Genomic DNA, 21,771 nt, shown 5'->3' with positions numbered 1-21,771 from the left:
AATATGTGAGTCGTTAGGAGGAAGAGGGTGGTGGTCGCGAGGAAGGTATCAATCTCTATTTGCTCTAGTTGAAATCAGATACATCAGCATTTTTCCACTACCTTATTCATTATATTATATTGCGTAAACACGCTGGTTATGTTTTCCTGTCATATTCCATCACACAGGATGAGTTGCATATATATAAAGTTACTGGAAAAAGTGCAGAGGTTTGCTATAAGATTAGTCCCGGATCTATGGGGTATGTCCTACGAGGATAAGTTAGGTAACTGAACCTGATGACACTGGATGACAGGAGGACTAGGGGAGATATGATAACGACGTACAGAATACTGGAAGGAATTAACAAAGTGAATAGGGACAGACTGTTTCAGTGGGGAAATAGGAACAAGAGGACACGCACAGCTGGAAGTTGAAAACTCAGGTGAGTCATAGGGAAGTTAGGAAGTATTTCTTCAGCCATAGAGTTGTCAGGGAGTGGAATAATCTGGAGAGCGAAGTCGTAGAGGCGGGATCTATACATAGCTTTAAGAAGAGGTGGGGCCAGGAGCTGAATCGACCCCTGCAACTACATACAGATGAATACATGAGTACCAGAACTAAAATGTGTCAACCTGAGCTGAGACCTCTAGCATTACTAGTGGCTGATAGAAGTGGATATTACTGGTAGTCCAACACAAGGTGAACCTACTGGTGATGTAACTGTCAACCCTCATAGGTCCATCATCCCCCACCCGACCTTCACCTATCCTAAGGAAATCCCCGTTTTGCCGCAACCCTCCCCACCTTACTACTAGACTTTAAATAATAATAATATATCACAAAGTCACTCTGTCTGACTGTTTTGGGGTTACCTTAGGTAATTTACACATATGTTACTATGTATGATAATTGTACTTACGTACACCTGTACCTAAATAAACTTGCTTATTTAACGGTCGTCTTATTAACAAAGACCCGTGTTCGCGTCCCCACCATGGTACTGGCACCAATGAAAATACTTAAGTAACTTTGTTTCACTGTAGGATTTCCTCGAAAAAAGGTGTCTAGGGTTCTTCCTGTGAGGAGAGATCGATCTGGAAGTTCTCTTTTTATAGGTCTGAGTTTTGGTACTGGATCTTAAGACCAGTTACGATCCGAGCCGGATAAATACCTGCTACTCTGTGTCCCACTCACACCATTTACACTGACATTTTTTCAACATTTGACAATGATCAGAGAGCTGAAATTGACGTTAGGGAGTAGAGCGAACTAGTGTGTGAAACATTACAAGGGTGTGAGAAGCTGATACACCACCGGTACTGGCTAATTCAGTTTGTGCTCACTCCAACCTCATAGCGAGATTAACAAACCCCACTTTGTGTGTTTGTACTCACCTATATGTGGTTGTAAAGGGTCAAGTCTTAGCTCCTCTCAACTTGTCGCTTTCCAGATTCACTCTCTCCTAGCCTTGTAGGCCCTGTCATGCCCATTCTTTAAACTATGTATAGAGTCTGCTTCCACCACCACTTCAGGGGGGTCATTCCACTTCCCGACCACCCTGAGACTGAAAAAAATATTCCCTACAGCCCTGTCAGGAAACACTGAAGACGGGATATGTAGTGTAACTCTGCTCTTCTAAATATAAGACAGTAAAAGCTAGTTAGCTCTTTTATTTACAGTGGTTATGCAGAGTTACGTTAAAAGTGCTCTCTCTCATACACGCACGCGCGAACACACGCACACTTTCTCCATAGAAACAAACAGACTTTCACCCATATATTTTTATGTAGCCTAATAGTTTCGAAGAGAAAGTATTGTCCAAACAACAATGGGAGTAATTATCTTACATTACTGTATCAAGCGTACATTGTTGAGTGATGAATAGCACTCCCTCCCTCCCTCCCTTTAACAACGCCTTCTTTCCTCCCTCTTAAACCCCCTTTTCTACCCCTTTCCACTCCCTTCCCTCATTCCCTCCCTCTTCACTCACTTTCATCACTTTTTCCCTTTTCCTGCAGTTATTCCTCGTCCTGCTGCGCCTCACCACCCCAGGATGTATACATCGATACGTACATCATTCTTCATTATATACACCGATACGTACATCATTCTTCATTATATATATCGACACGTGCATCATTCTTCATTATATATATCGACACGTGCATCATTCTTCATTATATATATCGACACGTGCATCATTCTTCATTATATATATATCGACACGTGCATCATTCTTCATTATATATATCGACACGTGCATCATTCTTCATTATATATATATCGACACGTGCATCATTCTTCATTATATATATATCGACACGTGCATCATTCTTCATTATATATATATCGACACGTGCATCATTCTTCATTATATATATATCGACACGTGCATCATTCTTCATTATATATATATCGACACGTGCATCATTCTTCATTATATATATCGACACGTGCATCATTCTTCATTATATATATATCGACACGTTGCATCATTCTTCATTATATATATATCGACACGTGCATCATTTTGATAAGTAAGACACTGTTTTTTGCGTGATATTTAATTATATTTTAATTTTAATTTAAGAATTGGTTATTCTGGCGAGCCTAGCATTTTAAATAACAAGTGCACCTTGGTTATAACAAGTGATACTTCGTTATAAGTGTCACTTCGTTATAACAAGTGCCCCTTCGTTATAGGTGTCACTTTGTTATAACAAGTGTCCCTTCGTTATAACAAGTGTCCCTTCGTTATAACAAGTGTCCCTTCGTTATAACAGTTGTCCCTTCGTTATAAAATAACGTATCCATCATAAAATAGCATATGTCCCTTCGTTGTAAAATAACAAACTGTACGTTCGTTATTAAATAAGTTGAGGAATTCTAGGGTTTTGTTTGTTAACTTTTGCGTCACTTTGTTCGCTTGTGATATAGTGAAGTGTTGGCAGCGAGACTTGACGACACTTTTGACCTACCATAAGAGGAAGTGTTGGCAGGGTGACCACGACACTGTTGACTTACCATAAGAGGAAGTGTTGGCAGGGTGACCACGACACTGCTGACTTACCATAAGAGGAAGTATTGGCAAGGTGACCACGACACTGTTGACTTACCATAAGAGGAAGTGTTGGCAGGGTGACCACGACACTGCTGACTTACCATAAGAAGAAGTGTTGGCAGGGTGACCACGACACTGCTGACTTACCATAAGAAGAAGTGTTGGCAGGGTGACCACGACATCGCTGACTTACCATAAGAAGAAGTGTTGGCAGGGTGACCACGACACTGCTGACTTACCATAAGAAGAAGTATTGGCAGGGTGACCACGACACTGCTGACTTACCATAAGAGGAAGTGTTGGCAGGGTGACCACGACACTGCTGACTTACCATAAGAAGAAGTGTTGGCAGGGTGACCACGACACTGCTGACTTACCATAAGTGGAAGTGTTGGCAGGGTGATCACGACACTGCTGACTTACCATAAGAGGAAGTGTTGGCAGGGTGACCACGACACTGCTGACTTACCATAAGTGGAAGTGTTGGCAGGGTGACCACGACACTGCTGACTTACCATAAGTGGAAGTGTTGGCAGGGTGACCACGACACTGCTGACTTACCATAAGTGGAAGTGTTGGCAGGGTGACCACGACACTGCTGACTTACCATAAGAGGAAGTATTGGCAGGGTGACCACGACACTGCTGACTTACCATAAGAGGAAGTGTTGGCAGGGTGATCACGACACTGCTGACTTGCCATAAGTGGAAGTGTTGGCAGGGTGACCACGACACTGCTGACTTACCATAAGAGGAAGTGTTGGGGGTGACCACGACACTGCTGACTTACCATAAGAGGAAGTGTTGGCAGGGTGACCACGACACTGCTGACTTACCATAAGTGGAAGTGTTGGCAGGGTGACCACGACACTGCTGACTTACCATAAGAAGTGTTGGCAGGGTGACCACGACACTGCTGACTTACCATAAGAGGAAGTGTTGGCAGGGTGACCACGACACTGCTGACTTACCATAAGAGGAAGTGTTGGCAGGGTGACCACGACACTGCTGACTTACCATAAGAAGAAGTGTTGGCAGGGTGACCACGACACTGCTGACTTACCATAAGAGGAAGTGTTGGCAGGGTGACCACGACACTGCTGACTTACAATAAGAGGAAGTGTTGGCAGGGTGACCACGACACTGTTGACTTATCATAAGGGAGCTTCCTGTGCTAGTGGACCAGATGGTGCGGTGGACGGACTCAACTAGTGCAAATTACACACGTAATTGTTCACAATATTTACTTCTGACGAAGGTTGAACCTTGGGGTGTACTGGTGAATGTTGAGCACCTGTGTACTGGTGAATGTTGAGCACCTGTTTACTGGTGAATGTTGAGTACCTGTGTACTGGTGAGTGTTGAGCACCTGTGTACCGGTGAATGTTGAACACCTGTGTACTGGTGAATGTTGAACACCTGTGTACTGGTGAATGTTGAACACCTGTGTACTGGTGAATGTTGAGCACCTGTGTACTGGTGAATGTTGAACACCTGTTTACTGGTGAATGTTGAGTACCTGTGTACTGGTGAATGTTGAGCACCTGTGTACCGGTGAATGTTGAACACCTGTGTACTGGTGAATGTTGAACACCTGTGTACTGGTGAATGTTGAACACCTGTGTACTGGTGAATGTTGAACACCTGTGTACTGGTGAATGTTGAACACCTGTGTACTGGTGAATGTTGAGCACCTGTGTACTGATGAATGTTGAACACCTGTGTACTGGTGAATGTTGAACACCTGTGTACTGGTGAATGTTGAACACCTGTGTACTGGTGAATGTTGAGCACCTGTGTACTGGTGAATGTTGAACACCTGTGTACTGGTGAATGTTGAGCACCTGTGTACTGGTGAATGTTGAACACCTGTGTACTGGTGAATGTTGAGCACCTGTGTACTGGTGAATGTTGAACACCTGTGTACTGGTGAATGTTGAACACCTGTGTACTGGCGAATGTTGAACACGTGTACTGGTGAATGTTGAACACCTGTGTACTGGTGAATGTTGAACACCTGTGTACTGGTGAATGTTTAACATCTGTGTACTGGTGAATGTTGAACACCTGTGTACTGGTGAATGTTGAGCACATGTGTACGGGTGAATGTTGAGCACCTGTGTACGGGTGAATGTTGAGCACCTGTGTACTGGTGAACGTTGAGTACCTGTGTACTGGTGAATGTTGAGTACCTCTGTACTGGTGAATGTTGAGTACCTGTGTACTGGTGAATGTTGAGTACCTGTGTACTGGTGAATGTTGAGTACCTGTGTACTGGTGAATGTTGAGTACCTGTGTACTGGTGAATGTTGAACACCTGTGTACTGGTGAATGTTGAGTACCTGTGTACTGGTGAATGTTGAGTACCTGTGTACTGGTGAATGTTGAGTACCTGTGTACTGGTGAATGTTGAGTACCTGTGTACTGGTGAATGTTGAGTACCTGTGTACTGGTGAATGTTGAGCACCTGTGTACTGGTGAATGTTGAGTACCTGTGTACTGGTGAATGTTGAGTACCTGTGTACTGGTGAATGTTGAGTACCTGTGTACTAGTGAATGTTGAGTACCTGTCTTCTGGTGAATGTTGAACACCTGTGTACTGGTGAATGTTGAACTCCTGTGTACTGGTGAATGTTGAACACCTGTGTACGGGTGAATGTTGAGCACCTGTACACTGGTGAATGTTGAATACCTGTGTACTGGTGAATGTTGAGTACCTCTGTACTGGTGAATGTTAAGTACCTGTGTACTGGTGAATGTTGAGTACCTGTGTACTGGTGAATGTTGAGTACCTGTGTACTGGTGAATGTTGAGTAGCTGTGTACTGGTGAATGTTGAGTACCTGTGTACTTGTGAATGTTGAGTACCTATGTATTGGTGAATGTTGAGTACCTGTGTACTGGTGAATGTTGAGTACCTGTGTACTTGTGAATGTTGAGCACCTGTGTACTGGTGAATGTTGAGTACCTGTGTACTGGTGAATGTTGAGTTCCTGTGTACTGGTGAATGTTGAGTACCTGTGTACTGGTGAATGTTGAGTACCTGTGTACTGGTGAATGTTGAGTACCTGTGCACTTGTGAATGTTGAGTACCTGTGTACTTGTGAATGTTGAGTACATGTGTACTGGTGAATGTTGAGTACCTGTGTACTGGTGAATGTTGAGTACCTGTGTACTGGTGAATGTTGAGTACCTGTGTACTGGTGAATGTTGAGTTCCTGTGTACTGGTGAATGTTGAGTACCTGTGTACTGGTGAATGTTGAGTACCTGTGTACTGGTGAATGTTGAGTACCTGTGTACTGGTGAATGTTGAGTACCTGTGTACTGGTGAATGTTGAGTACCTGTGTACTGGTGAATGTTGAGTACCTGTGTACTGGTGAATGTTGAGTACCTGTGTACTGGTGCATGTTGAGTACCTGTGTACGGGTGAATGCTGAGTACCTGTGTACTGGTGAATGTTGAGTACCTGTGTACTGGTGAATGTTGAGTACCTGTGTACTGGTGCATGTTGAGTACCTGTGTACGGGTGAATGCTGAGTACCTGTGTACTGGTGAATGTTGAGTACCTGTGTACTGGTGAATGTTGAGTACCTGTGTACGGGTGCATGTTGAGTGCCTGTGTACGGGTGAATGTTGAACACCTGTGTACCGGTGAATATTGAACACCTGTGTACTGGTGAATGTTGAACACCTGTGTACTGGTGAATGTTTAACACCTGTATACGGGTGAATGTTGAGCACCTGTGTACTGGTGAATGTTGAGCACCTGTGTCCTGGTGAATGTTGAACACCTGTGTACTGGTGAATGTTGAGCACCTGTGTACTGGTGAATGTTGAGCACCTGTGTACTGGGGAATGTTGAACACCTGTGTACTAATGAATGTTGAGCACCTGTGTACTGGTGAATGTTGAGCACCTGTGTACTGGTGAATGTTGAGCACCTGTGTACTGGTGAATGTTGAGCACCTGTGTACTGGTGAATGTTGAACACTTGTGTACGGGTGAATGTTGAGCACCTGTGTACTGGCGAATGTTGAGCACCTGTGTACTGGTGAATGTTGAACTCCTGTGTACTGGTGAATGTTGAGCACCTGTGTACTGGTGAATGTTGAACACCTGTGTACGGGTGAATGTTGAGCACCTGTGTACTGGTGAATGTTGAGCACCTGTGTACTGGTGAATGTTGAGCACCTGTGTACTGGTGAATGTTGAACACCTGTGTACGGGTGAATGTTGAGCACCTGTGTACTGGTGAATGTTGAGCACCTGTGTACTGGTGAATGTTGAGCACCTGTGTACTGGTGAATGTTGAGCACCTGTGTACTGGTGAATGTTGAGCACCTGTGTACTGGCGAATGTTGAGCACCTGTGTACTGGTGAATGTTGAACACCTGTGTATGGGTGAATGTTGAGCACCTGTGTGCTGGTGAATGTTGAGCACCTGTGTACTGGTGAATGTTGAGCACCTCTGTACTGGTGAATGTTGAGCACCTGTGTACTGGTGAATGTTGAGTACCTGTGTACTGGTGAATGTTGAGCACCTGTGTACTGGTGAATGTTGAGTACCTGTGTACTGGTGAATGTTGAGTATCTGTGTACTGGTGAATGTTGAGCATCTGTGTACTGGTGAATGTTGAGTACCTTTGTACTGGTGAATGTTGAGCACCTGTGTACTGGTGAATGTTGAGTACCTGTGTACTGGTGAATGTTGAGTACCTGTGTACTGGTGAATGTTGAGTACCTGTGTACGGGTGAATGATGAGCACCTGTGTACTGGTGAATGTTGAGCACCTGTGTACTGGTGAATGTTGAGTACCTGTGTACTGGTGAATGTTGAGTACCTGTGTACTGGTGAATGTTGAGTACCTGTGTACTGGTGAATGTTGAACACCTGTGTACTGGTGAATGTTGAACACCTGTGTACTGGTGAATGTTGAACACCTGAGCAATGGTGAATGTTGAACACTTGTGTACTGGCGAATGTTGAACACATGTGTACTGGTGAATGTTGAACACATGTGTACTGGTGAATGTTGAACCTCGCGTAAACCTTCGTAATAAATACCGATAAGTTGGTTTAGAAAAACATGTAAGCAAACACCATATTTATTAGAAAACGTTTGTTGTCCTGAGACAACAAACGTGTCCCAGGTGTGAGTGACGCATGGTGACCTCACTCTCCGCCTATATATACTGTCTTTCAGCATCTATATGTTAGAAGTGATCAAGGTCCCAATACCCAAACGTTTTCTAATTAATATGTCCTAGTGTTTGCTTACGTGTTTTTCTAAACCAATGTTGAACCTGTTCACTGGTGAATGTCGAACCTGTTCACTGGTGAAATGTTGAACCTGTTCACTGGTGAAAGTTGAACCTGTTTACTGGTGAATGTCGAACCTGTTCACTGGTGAATGTCGAACCTGTTCACTGGTGAATGTCGAACCTGTTCACTGGTGAATGTCGAACCTGTTCACTAGTGAAATGTTAAACCTGTTCACTGGTGAATGTTGAACCTGTTTACTGGTGAATGTCGAACCTGTTCACTGGTGAATGTCGAACCTGTTCACTGGTGAAATGTTAAACCTGTTCAGTGGTGAAAGTTGAACCTGTTTACTGGTGAATGTCGAACCTGTTCACTAGTGAAATGTTAAACCTGTTCACTGGTGAATGTTGAATCTGTTCACTGGTGAATATTGAACTTGTATGTTGGTATCCAACCCTCGCTCTTTACGTATGGCTTACTTTGTGTACATAAGGCTTACGTGTGTACGTATGGCTTACTTTGTGTACATAAGGCTTACGTGTGTACGTATGGCTTACTTTGTGTACATAAGGCTTACGTGTGTACGTATGACTTTGTGTATGTATGGTTTACTGTGTACGTATGGCTTACTGTGTGTACGTATGGTTTACTTTGTGTACGTATCTTGCTGGGTATCTGTGTATGAAAATAGGTCATACTTTGTATACATGCACTGTAAGGTGTATTAGTGGGCTGTATGATTACCAAACGTTCATTAACTTGTATAAGTATAGCTATGTGTGTACTTTGCCTCGTACTCACCTAGTTGTACTCACCTAGTTGAGGTTGCGGGGGTCGAGTCAGAGCTCCTGGCCCCGCCTCTTCACTGATCGCTGCTAGGTCACTCTCCCTGAGCCGTGAGCTTTATCATACCTCTGCGTATGTTTGTGTTTGTTTGTTTGTGTGTGTGTGTGTGTGTATGTGTGTGTGTGTGTGTGTGTGTATGTGTGTGTGTGTATGTGTGTGTATGTGTGTGTGTGTGTGTCGTATTGTGTGTATGCTATCTTGGGTCTACATGTGTGCTATATCTCGTGTACGAATTTTAGGTGATCGTGTGTGCGTATCGTTGTTCGTGTGCATCTGGTATCTTAGGTCTTGTGTATGTTTTACCTCGTGTGCGTATGGTATCCTTAGTCTTGTGTGTGTGCTTTATCTCGTGTGCGTGTGGTATATTACCTCGCGTGTGTACGGTATCTTAACTCGTGTGCGTAATTTTTTTTTTACCCCTGCGGGTTAGCCACCCATGATAACCCACTTTCATCCATTTTCATCCTTCATCCTCCTTATCAAGTTTCTGGTCATAATTACGGTTACAATAGGTTAGGTGAGGTGAGGTTTGTTTCCTGACGCCGGTCTTAGTCATCCAGCAAATTCCGCGCGTCATTCGGCAATGTCAGACTTACTTCCATTGGGGTCCTGTAATCTTTTTTCTCCCATGATGGGACCCACAACGATCAACTAACACCCAGGTACCTACTTACCACTAGGTGAACAGGGATAGCAGGTGTTTGGAAACATGCCCAACGTTTCACTCGTACAGGGATAGATCCCCGCTCTGTGTGTGTGAGCTGAGGACGTTATTAACCGAGCCTCGAGCCTCCATATTGTGTCTTACCTGTGTACAAAAAGTATATTACCTCGTGTATGGTGCTACCTGTGTGCACATAGTATATTACCTCGTGTACGGTGTTACCTGTGTGCACATAGTATATTACCTCGTGTACGGTGTTACCTGTGTGCACATAGTATATTACCTCGTGTACGGTGTTACCTGTGTGCACATAGTATATTACCTCGTGTACGGTGTTACCTGTATGCACATAGTATATTACCTCGTGTACGGTGTTAACTGTGAGCGCATAAATGTTACCTTGTGTGCATATAGTATGTTACTTGGTGTAGGGTCTCTTACCTCGTGTGCGTATGGTGTTATGTGCGCGGGGTGGGCATCTATACATCACATGATGTACTCCACCAACCTCACACTCCATCCTGGGCTCCTCCACCTTGCTGCCTCCCTCACCACTCATCTTCACTCTTTCAAGTGTTACTTGACGCTGCCTCTAATACTTGATCCTTCACGATATCTTAGGGGTCCTCTGCAGGTTTAACAGGACCTGGGAATCCTGGGAGTCTCTTACGATGCTGTGGAGGTCTTGCAAATGTTGTGATGTTAATGAGTTTATTTAGGTACCGGTGCACATAAATGCAATTATCATCATACTTAGTAACATGTGTAAGTTATCTAGGATAACCCCAAAAATTCAAAAGTGACTTATTTCCATTGGGGTCCTTGACTTTTTTCCATTAGTCTTGTATGTTACGATGTCCTGCTGATGTTGTGAACGTTTCTGAGGATCTTGTATGTTGTGAACGTTTCTGAGGATCTTGTATGTTGTGAACGTTTCTGAGGATCTTGTATGCTGTGAACGCTTCTGAGGATGTTGTATGTTGTGAACGTTTCTGAGGATCTTGTATGTTGTGAACGTTTCTGAGGATCTTGTATGTTGTGAACGTTTCTGAGGATCTTGTATGTTGTGAACGTTTCTGAGGATCTTGTATGTTGTGAACGTTTCTGAGGATCTTGTATGTTGTGAACGTTTCTGAGGATCTTGTATGCTGTGAACGCTTCTGAGGATGTTGTATGTTGTGAACGTTTCTGAGGATCTTGTATGTTGTGAACGTTTCTGAGGATCTTGTATGTTGTGAACGTTTCTGAGGATCTTGTATGTTGTGAACGTTTCTGAGGATGTTGTATGTTGTTAACGTTTCTGAGGATCTTGTATGCTGTGAACGTTTCTAAGGATCTTGTATGCTGTGAACGTTTCTAAGGATCTTGTATGTTGTGAACGTTTCTGAGGATCTTGTATGTTGTGAACGTTTCTGAGGATCTTGTATGCTGTGAACGTTTCTAAGGATCTTGTATGTTGTGAACGTTTCTGAGGATCTTGTATGTTGTGAACGTTTCTGAGGATGTTGTATGTTGTTAACGTTTCTGAGGATCTTGTATACTGTGAACGTTGCTAAGGATCTTGTATGCTGTGAACGTTTCTAAGGATCTTGTATGCTGTGAACGTTTCTAAGGATCTTGTATGCTGTGAACGTTTCTAAGGATCTTGTATGCTGTGAACGTTTCTAAGGATCTTGTATGCTGTGAACGTTTCTAAGGATCTTGTATGCTGTGAACGTTTCTAAGGATCTTGTATGCTGTGAACGTTTCTAAGGATCTTGTATGCTGTGAACGTTGCTAAGGATCTTGTATGCTGTGAACGTTTCTAAGGATCTTGTATGCTGTGAACGTTGCTAAGGATCTTGTATGCTGTGAGGTCCTGCGGATACTGTGATGATTCAAAGAACGTTACAGTCATGGGAGATCTTAATGATTGCCTGTTGATTATAGAGTCCAGGGGGAGGGGGTCTTTGGGTACTGTATAAGATTCAGTAGCGAGCGGTTTTCTGGACCCAGAGCTGGACCCCATCAGGTTGCAGTCTGCTTATCACCGCTTCCCTAAACTATTAATTTACTCTCCTCGGCAGCTTAACCAAATATTATCAAGTTTTGTAATGCTTTTCAATAGTTATTTCAAAAACCTTTTTGAAATATAATAAAATATAAGTTTCGTGTAACTTTTGAGGATACAACACGTTGGGTACATATACACTAAATAAATTTATTCCAAATGTAACACCGAGTGACAATGCGTATTACTGCTTGAGCCTACGTAACCTTCCTCGTCGAAGGCTGACGGAACACTGACGTTGTACTAAACTTTGCTCTCGCAGCCTCGCGTATCAGGAACTCTAGTTCGTGAGATTTAGTGTTGAACTCGTCCTCCAGCTAGGGAGCTCCAGGTTCGTGAAAGTTAGTGTATATAGTCACCATTATAATAGAGTATAATGACTTTGCTTGGATGATATAACGAGGGTAAACGTTGTAACCCGCACGTTCTTCATATACCAATTATACCGGATCACCAGCCCTGGGGCAGTGCTCCCACGGAGGGTTGAAGTACCGTTTTGTGGGTACGATCACACTTTTGATCATGAGTAGAGGTATATACAGAGTGGTATTTCTCTCTATATACTCTGAGGTATGTATATCTCATTATTATGTACATCAAGAGATGTTTCTCTCAAATCTATATTCCACGTGCATTCGTATGTATATGTACGTAGGTATACATCTGTATATACAACGAGATGTATATATCTCCTGGTGTATTGTATATACATGGATAGTTCACTTCTAATACATATTTTAGGGATTAAAGTATTCTTGAATTGTGACCTTTATGACCCTGATGCCGTCGATAGGCCTTAAACCCAACAAACTAACTGGCATCATTACATGTGTGTCCTCAGCTAAGGGTCTGGGATCGATCCCGGCACGGATGAAACGTTGGGCATGTTTCCTTACACCTGCTGTCACTGTTCACCTAGTAGTAAGTAGGTACTTGCTGGGTGTTAGCCGACTGTTGTGGGTTGTATCCTGGGGACAAAGATTTTATTTACACAAATTAATTTTGCGTGTAAAGAGCTGTTATCTTAGCTCAGCTCATTTCAAAGCCCTATCTAAGATACACTGCTACATCCCCCATCCCCAGGATGCTACCCACAAGTCAACTAACACCCAGGTGCCTACTTATTGCTAAGTGAAGAGAGGCAGGAGGTGTCAGGAAACATCCTCAACGTTTTCACCTGTGCCGGGGATCTAACCTCGAACACTCACTATGTAAGTTTTAAATATCTAGGCACAGGTACACGTAAGTACAATTATCATATATAGTGTAAATTACCTAGGATAACCCAATAAAGTTAAAGTGATTAATTCAACTGGGGTCCTCAGCAGCTGAGTGCGTTGCCAACTGACCCACAAGACAATTAAAAGGACACCAGTGGACCTAAGACACTCCTCGATGACTTGCTGACTTAATTGGGTTATCCTGGGTAGCTAACCCGGAGGGCTAAAAATACCAGCAAAATCTTATCTTACACGAAACAAATAAGTCGTATATAACCCACAATATGGTAGACCAGGTCACGTGATTGCTAACACTAAATATATATATATATATATATATATATATATATATATATATATATATATATATATATATATATATATATATATATATATATATATATATATATATGTGTGTGTGTGTGTGTGTGTGTGTGTGTGTGTGTGTGTGTGTGTGTGTACTCACCTATTTGTACTCACCTATTTGTGGTTGCAGGGGTCGAGTCCTAGCTCCTGGCCCCGCCTCTTCACCGGTTGCTACTAGGCCCTCTCTCTCCCCGCTCCATGAGCTTTATCAAACCTCGTCTTAAAACTGTGTATGGTTCCTGCCTCCACTACGTCATTTTCTAGGCTATTCCACTGCCTTACAACTCTATGACTGAAGAAATACTTCCTACTATCTCTCTGACTCATTTGTGTCTTCAACTTCCAATTGTGGCCTCTTGTTTCTGTGTCCCCTCCCTGGAACATCCTGTCTTTGTCCACCTTGTCTATTCCACGCAGTATTTTATATGTCGTTATCATGTCTCCCCTGACCCTCCTGTCCTCCAGTGTGGTCAGGCCGATTTCCCTTAATCTTTCCTCATAGGACATTCCCCTTAGCTCTGGAACTAACCTTATCGCAAACCTTTGTACTTTCTCTAGTTTCCTGACGTGCTTTATCAAGTGCGGGTTCCAAACAGGTGCTGCATACTCCAGTATGGGCCTGACATACACGGTGTACAGTGTCTTGAATGATTCCTTACTAAGGTATCGGAATGCTGTTCTCAGGTTTGCCAGGCGCCCATATGCTGCAGCAGTTATCTGATTGATGTGTGCTTCCGGAGACATGCTCGGTGTTATACTCACCCCAAGATCTTTCTCCTTGAGTGAGGTTTGCAGTCTTTGGCCACCTAGCCTATACTCTGTCTGTGGTCTTCTGTGCCCCTCCCCCATCTTCATGACTTTGCATTTGGCAGGATTAAATTCGAGAAGCCATTTGCTGGACCAGGTGTCCAGTGTGTGTGTGTGTGTGTGTGTGTGTGTGTGTGTGTGTGTGTGTGTGTGTGTGTGTGTGTGTGTGTGTGTGTCGTGCCGAATAGGTAAAACTTGAGGTTTTGGCTTAAATAGCAACGTTCTTCTTGTCGAATAAGGTAAGGGAAAATTTGTGTATGCAATAATTTCGCAAAAATAATTCTGAACCTAACAAAAAAAATATTTTATTGTGTTTATTATTAAATTATTGTAAACTTATCTACTATATATTTAGTTCGATTAGGCTAAATAAAATTGCTCTTGGTATAATAAGGTTAGGAAGTTTTCTAAGGTTCTTTTGGTACAAGATTATTAATTTTTAAATTAACATAAATGAAAAAAAAATATCGTTAAACGTATAAGAGAAAATTTTAGAAAGAACTTAATTTTAAATGAGTTCTTGCTAATTGACCACAAATTTGTTCTATGACACGATTATGTGATAAATTTTATTTTTTGAACCGAGTAAAGTAAATTTATTAAGGTATGGGTACACATAAGTACGATTATCATACATAGTAACATGTATAATTACCTAGCATAATACACAACCCACACATAGGAGAAGGAAGGTTATGGCCACGTCAAATAGAAGTAAGTTACTTTGAATTTTTGGGTTATCCTAGATAATTTACACATACGTTACTTATATATGATAATTTGTGTAACTGTATTTATGTGTACCTGTACCTAAATAAACTTATTTACTTACTAATGGTCCAACTAGGACAGCAACATCGTCATAAGTTCGTCCTATGTGCGGGGTATTTGTGTGTTGTTCCACTCACGGTATTGTGCCTTTTTGTTCTCTACCAAGGATAATCCACCCATATAAAGTCTGATAAACTGACTTATTAATGTTTTTTTTTTTTTTTACGAGTTGAAGCGGTAAACCAGCTGAAGGTCCCGGTCAAATAACCAACAGCTTGACGGAGCGCCGGTCACATGACTAATAACCGCATCAGGAGAAACTTAAACATTTCTTCTGAGAGATAAAATTCCACCACCACCACCACTTCAGCGACACAGAGGTCGCATGTGGTTTACGGAACCTTGCTACACTCAAACATTTGCTCATATATATATATATATATATATATATATATATATATATATATATATATATATATATATATATATATATATATATATATATATATATATATATATATATATATATATATATATATATATATATATATATATATATATATATATATATATATATATATATATATATATATATATATATATATATATATATATATATATATATATATATATATATATGTATATATATATATATACATCGACACCATGCCCAGCCCTTCTAGGGTAGGGTAGGTGCCTGAGCCCGAGCCTTTAGCTCGTAAGACTGCCATTCCCAGTTGCCCCCTTGGGGCGGGGATGGCAGACCAGAGAGGCCTAGCTTGTGGCTAGGACTGGGGACAGTTGGTCCCAAAGATGAGGAGGTCCTTGTGCCTCCTCCCATGGGAGACTTAGGTCTCAGACACTCCCTAAAGAGGGAGCCAAGGCCAGGCCACCACTTGGAAAAGGCCCGGGCCGGGAGAATACCGGCTAATCTTTAATAATAATAATAATAATATATATATATATATATATATATATATATATATCTATATATATATATATATATATATATATATATATATATATATATATAGTCAACACGTCGGTCGTCTCCCACCGAGGCAGAGTAACCCAAAAAGAAAGAAAATTCCCAAAAAGAAAATACTTCCATCATCATTCAACACTTTCACCTCACTCATACATAGTCACTGTCTTTGCAGAGGTGCTCAGATACGACAGTTTAGAAGGCCCTCCAAACTGCCAATATCCCAAACCCCTCCTTTAAAGTGTAGGCATTGTACTTCCCATTTCCAGGACTGAAGTCCGGCAAACCGGTTTCTCTGAATCCCTTTACAAAACATTACCCTGCCCACACTCCAACAGCTCGTCAGGTCCCAAAAACCATTCGTCTCCATTCACTATCTAACATGCTCACACATGCTTGCTGGAAGTCCAAGCCCCTCGTCCACAAAACCTCCTTTACCCCCTCCCTCCAACTTTTTCGAGGACGACCCCTACCCTGCCTTCCTTCCCCTGCAGATTTATATGCTTTCCATGTCATTCTACTTTGATCCATTCTCTCTAAATGATCAAACCACCTCAACAACCCCTCTTCTGCCCTTTTGACTAATACTTTTATTAACTCCACACCTTCTCCTAATTTCCGCACTCCGAATTTTCTGCATAATATTTACACCACACATTGCCCTTAGACAGGACATCTCCACTGCCTTCAGACGCCTCCTCGCTGCAGCATTTGCAACTCAAGCTTTACACTCATATAAGAGTGTTGGTACCATTGTACTTTCGTACATTCCCTTCTTTGCCTCCATGGATAACGTTTTTAATCTCCACAGATACCTCAGTGCACCACTCACCTTATTTCCTTCATCAATTCTATGGTTAGCCTCAGTCTTCATAAATCCATCCGCTGACAATTCAACTCACAAATATCTGAAAACATTTACTTCTTCCATACTCCCTCTCTCCAATGTGATATCCAGTTTTTCATCTAAATTGTTTGATACCCTCATCACCTTACTCTTATATATGTTCACTTTCAACTTTTTACTTCTACACACCCTCTCAAACTCGTCCACTAACCTTTGCAACTTTTCTTTAGAATCTCGGGTGAGCACAGTATCATCAGCAAAAAGTAACTGTGTCAACTCCCAATTTGTATTTGATTCCCCATAATTTAATCCCACCCCTCTCCCGAACACCCTAGCATTTACTTCTTTTACAACCCCATCTATAAATATATTAAACAGCCATGGCGACATTACACATCCCTGTCTAAGACCTACTTTTACTGGGAAGTAGTCTCCCTCTCTCCTACACACACTAACCTGAGCCTCACTATACTCATAAAAACTCATTACAGCATTTAGTAACTTACTACTTATTCCATAAACTTGAAACATCTGCCACATTGCTCTCCTATCCACTCTATCATATGCCTTTTCTAAATCCATAAATGCAATGAAAACTTCCCTACCTTTATCTAAATACTGTTCACATATATGCTTCAATGTAAACACTTGATCTACACATCCCCTACCCACTCTGAAACCTCCTTGCTCATCTGCAATCCTACTCTCTGTCTTACCTCTAATTCTTTCAATAATAACCGTACCGTACACTTTACCTGGTATACTCAGTAAACTTATTCCTCTATAATTTTTACAATCTCTTTTGTCCTCCTTCCCTTTATATAAAGGAACCATACATGCTCTCTGTCAATCCCTAGGTACCTTACCCTCTTTCATACATTTATTAGACAAAAATACCAACCACTCCAACACTATATCTTCCCTTGCTTTTAACATTTCTGTCATAATCTCGTCAGTTTCAGTTGCTTTACCCCCTTTCATTCTACGTAATGCCTCATTACCTCCCCCACACTCACATCCTGCTCTTGTTCACTCCTAAAAGATGTTATACCTCCCTGACCAGTGCATGAAATTACCGCCTCACTTTCTTCATCGACATTTAAAAGTTCCTCAAAATATTCCCACCATCTACCCAGTACCTCCAGTTCCCCATCTACTAACTCCCCTACTCTATTTTTAACTGACAAATCCATTCGTTCCCTACGCTTTCTTAACTTGTTTATCTCACTATTCTTTTTTCTTATTTTCAGCAAAATTTCTTGACAGTGCCTCTCCCACTCTATCATCTGCTCTCCTCTTGCTCTCTCTCACCACTCTCTTCACTTTTCAAGGAGCGTGCATCATTGCATAGCCACCTTTCTCACCCTGCACACTGGGTGTGGGTGCCTCAGAGCTAACTTCATTCTATTCACCGTTTGGTGTACTAGCTCCCACAACCAGTGTATATAGTATTGTAACCACGAACGATTGGTATTTAATATATATATATATATGTATATATATGTATATATATATATATGTATATATATATATATATGTATATATGTATATATGTATATATATATATATATGTATATATGTATATATGTATATATATATATATATATGTATATATGTATATATATATATATATATGTATATATGTATATATATATATATATATATATGTATATGTATATTTATATATATTTATATATATATATATATATATATATCTATATATATGTATGTATATATGTATATATATATATGTATATTGTATGTATATATATATATATATATATATATGTATATATATCTATATATATGTATGTATATATGTATATATATATATGTATATTGTATGTATATATATATATATATATATATATATATATTCTATTCAATGCACCGGCCGTATCCCACTGAGGCATATATATGGCCCATAGGCATTCTTTCAATGCACCGGCCGTATCCCACTGAGGCAGGGTGGCCCACCGAGGCAGGGTGGCCCACCGAGGCAGGGTGGCCCACCGAGGCAGGGTGGCCCAAAAGGAAAAACGAAAGTTTCTCCTTTTACATTTAGTAATATATACAGGAGAAGAGGTTACTAGCCCCTTGCTGCCGGCATTTTAATCATCTTGTACGACACGCATGACTTACGGAGGAAGAATTCTGTTCCACTTCCCCATGGAGATAAGTGGAAATAAACAAGAACAAGAAGTAGTAAGAAAAATAGGAGAAAATCCAAAAGGGTGTGTATATATTTGCGTGTTCCTTCATGTGTAGTGTGACCTAAGTGTAAGTAGAAGTAACAAGACGTACCTGAAATCTTGCATGTTTATGAGACAGAAAAAAGACACCAGTAATCCTACCATCATGTAAAACAATTACGGGTTTCTGTTTTACACTCACTTGGCAGGACGGTAGTACCTCCCTGGGTGGTTGCCAGATAGGTAAAATTACGAGTTTGGCTTAAATAGCAACGTTCTTCTTGCCGAATAAGGCAAACGAAAGTTTGTGTATGCAATAATTTCGCAAAAATCCTTGTGAACCTTACGAACAAAATATATATTTCATTATGTTTGTTTATTATTAAATTATTGTAAGGTTATCTAAAATATATTTAGTTGGATTAGGCTAAATTAAATTACGCTTGTTATAATAACGTTAGGTAAACAAAATACAAATGAACATGTTATTAACTAAATACAGATAAATGGTATAGGAAATTAAAGGAAATTTGCCAGGCCTTTTAGGTAATTACTCAACATTGTCGACGATGTTACTACCTAAAATATTTCTTGAAGATCATCAAGTCTTAAATTTTCCTCTGGTTCAGTATCATATTCATATAATTTTCTCATTTTATCATTACTTAACTCCTCTTGTCTGGTTTATTTTGAAATAAATTGACAATGTTCACACGAGAGAGAGACAGACGGAGACAAAGACAAAAACAGACATAGAGAGAGAGAGAACAATGTGAACAGGCAGGTGACCGCTGGCTGGTAATAACCATAATATTCTCTGAACGATCAGGTTTTGCTCTCACTGATGAACTCTGAATGCACAAATTGTTACCTTGATGACGCTACTTGAAGCAGTCTGGGGTTACTTTCTGCTCTCGGAAGCTACTTTTTTCCTCTGGAGATATTTTCTGCTGTTTGATTCTAATTTCAGTCTTGTAAGCTACTTTTTATACGATGTTCCTTGCCGTCGTTTAGGGCTCCTTTCATTTTTAATATTACTTTCTGTCATCCAACATAAGATTTGTTCAGGTTTTTAACCCCGGAGGGTTAGTCACCCAGGATAACCCAAGAAAGACAGTGCGTCATCGAAGACTGTATCTTGTCCTCCCAGGATGCGACCCACACTAGTCGACTAACATTCTGGTACCTACTTATTGATAGGTGAACAGGGGCAGCAGGGGTAAGGAAACATGCCCAGAATTTCCACCTGTGTCGGGAATCGAATCACGGATATTCAGTGTGTGAGGCCAGAGCGTTGTCAACCAGGCCACTGGAGGTGTAATATCTGGCAAGCACACCTTGACGTGTGGAGCTCATTAGTTCCCTCAGTTCCTGCACATGTTTCTCTTTCCGTTGAGGCACAAAGTGATGGTAGTTACGGCAGTAATAACTTAAACCACCTCCTCGAACTGTCTGCCTACACTCCCTCGGGACCAACCACCCTAAACCCACACCAACTTGGCACAAGTACGGAAGCACTTATTGTCACGGTGAAAGTGAAAGAGTGCGTACACGCACGCACGCACCCACCCATACACACACACACACACACACACACACACACACACACACACACACACACATACACACACACACACACATATAAAATACTGCGCGGAATAGACAAGGTGGACAAAGACGGGATGTTCCAGAGAAGGGACACAGACACAAGAGGTCACAATTGGAAGTTGAAGACTCAGATGAATCAAAGGGATGTTAGGAAGTATTTCTTCAGTCATAGAGTAGTCAGACCGTGGAATAGCCTAGAAAGTGACGTAGTGGAGGCGGGAACCATACATAGTTTTAAGGCGAGGTATGATAGAGCTCATGGGGCAGGGAGAGAGAGGACCTAGTAGCAATCAGCGAAGAGGCGGGGCCAGGAGCTGTGACTCGACCCCTGCAACCACAAATAGGTGAGTACAAATAGGTGAGTACACACACACACAGAAGTAAAAGACGAGAGGAGAGAGAAGGGTGGGTAGATAAGTAAGTAAGTAAGTTTATTCAGGTATACACAAATACAGTTACATAGAATTATCATACATAGCAGCATATGTGTAGAGAACCTGGGATAACCCAAAAAAGTCAGACACAGTGACTTATTTCCATTGGACTGCAGGAAGGCCTTCGACACAGTTCCTCACAGGAGATTATTGCAGAAGCTAGAGGACCAAGCTCGTATAACAGGAAGGGCACTGCAATGGATCAGAGAATACCTGACAGGGAGGCAACAACGAGTCATGGTACGTGATGTATCACAGTGGGCACCTGTGACGAGCGGGGTCCCACAGGGGTCGGTCCTAGGACCAGTGCTATTTTTGATATATGTGAATGACATGATGGAAGAGATAGACTCAGAAGTGTCCCTGTTCACAGATGATGTGACGTTAATGAGGAGAATTGAATCAGATGAGGACCAGGCAGGACTTCAAAGAGATCTGGACAGGCTGGACACCTGGCCCAGCAACTGGCTTCTCGAATTCAACCCTGCCAAATGCAAAGTCATGAAAATCGGGGAAGGGCAAATAAGGCCGCAGAGTATAGATCTTGGGGTGACCATAACACCGAGCACATCACCGGAGGCACACATCAACCAAATAACCGCTGCAGCATACGGGCGCCTGGCAAACCTGAGAATAGCGTTCCGATACCTTAATCAGGAATCGTTCAAGACACTG

General features: G+C 41.6%; 2 protein-coding genes across 2 annotated transcripts in view; one reads left to right on the top strand and one right to left on the bottom strand.

The window, feature by feature from the left end:
• The window catches only part of LOC128697450 (uncharacterized), a 60,238-nt gene extending 48,154 nt beyond the window's left edge, over positions 1–12,084 (bottom strand). Inside the window, exon 1 of the mRNA XM_053789125.2 lies at positions 10,258–12,084. Within this exon, the coding sequence (XP_053645100.1) occupies positions 10,258–10,375 (118 nt within the window). The 5' untranslated portion in view covers positions 10,376–12,084. The remainder of the gene's footprint in view (positions 1–10,257) is intronic.
• The window catches only part of LOC128697451 (hemocytin-like), a gene marked incomplete in the record, with an annotated part of 289,908 nt that overhangs the window by 66,572 nt on the left and 201,565 nt on the right, over positions 1–21,771 (top strand).

Source organism: Cherax quadricarinatus, chromosome 44, assembly GCF_038502225.1.
Source record: "Cherax quadricarinatus isolate ZL_2023a chromosome 44, ASM3850222v1, whole genome shotgun sequence".
Classification (NCBI taxonomy): domain Eukaryota; kingdom Metazoa; phylum Arthropoda; class Malacostraca; order Decapoda; family Parastacidae; genus Cherax; species Cherax quadricarinatus.
The sequence above is the reverse complement of the archived record's forward strand: the minus strand, read 5'-3'. Positions and strand labels throughout refer to the sequence as shown.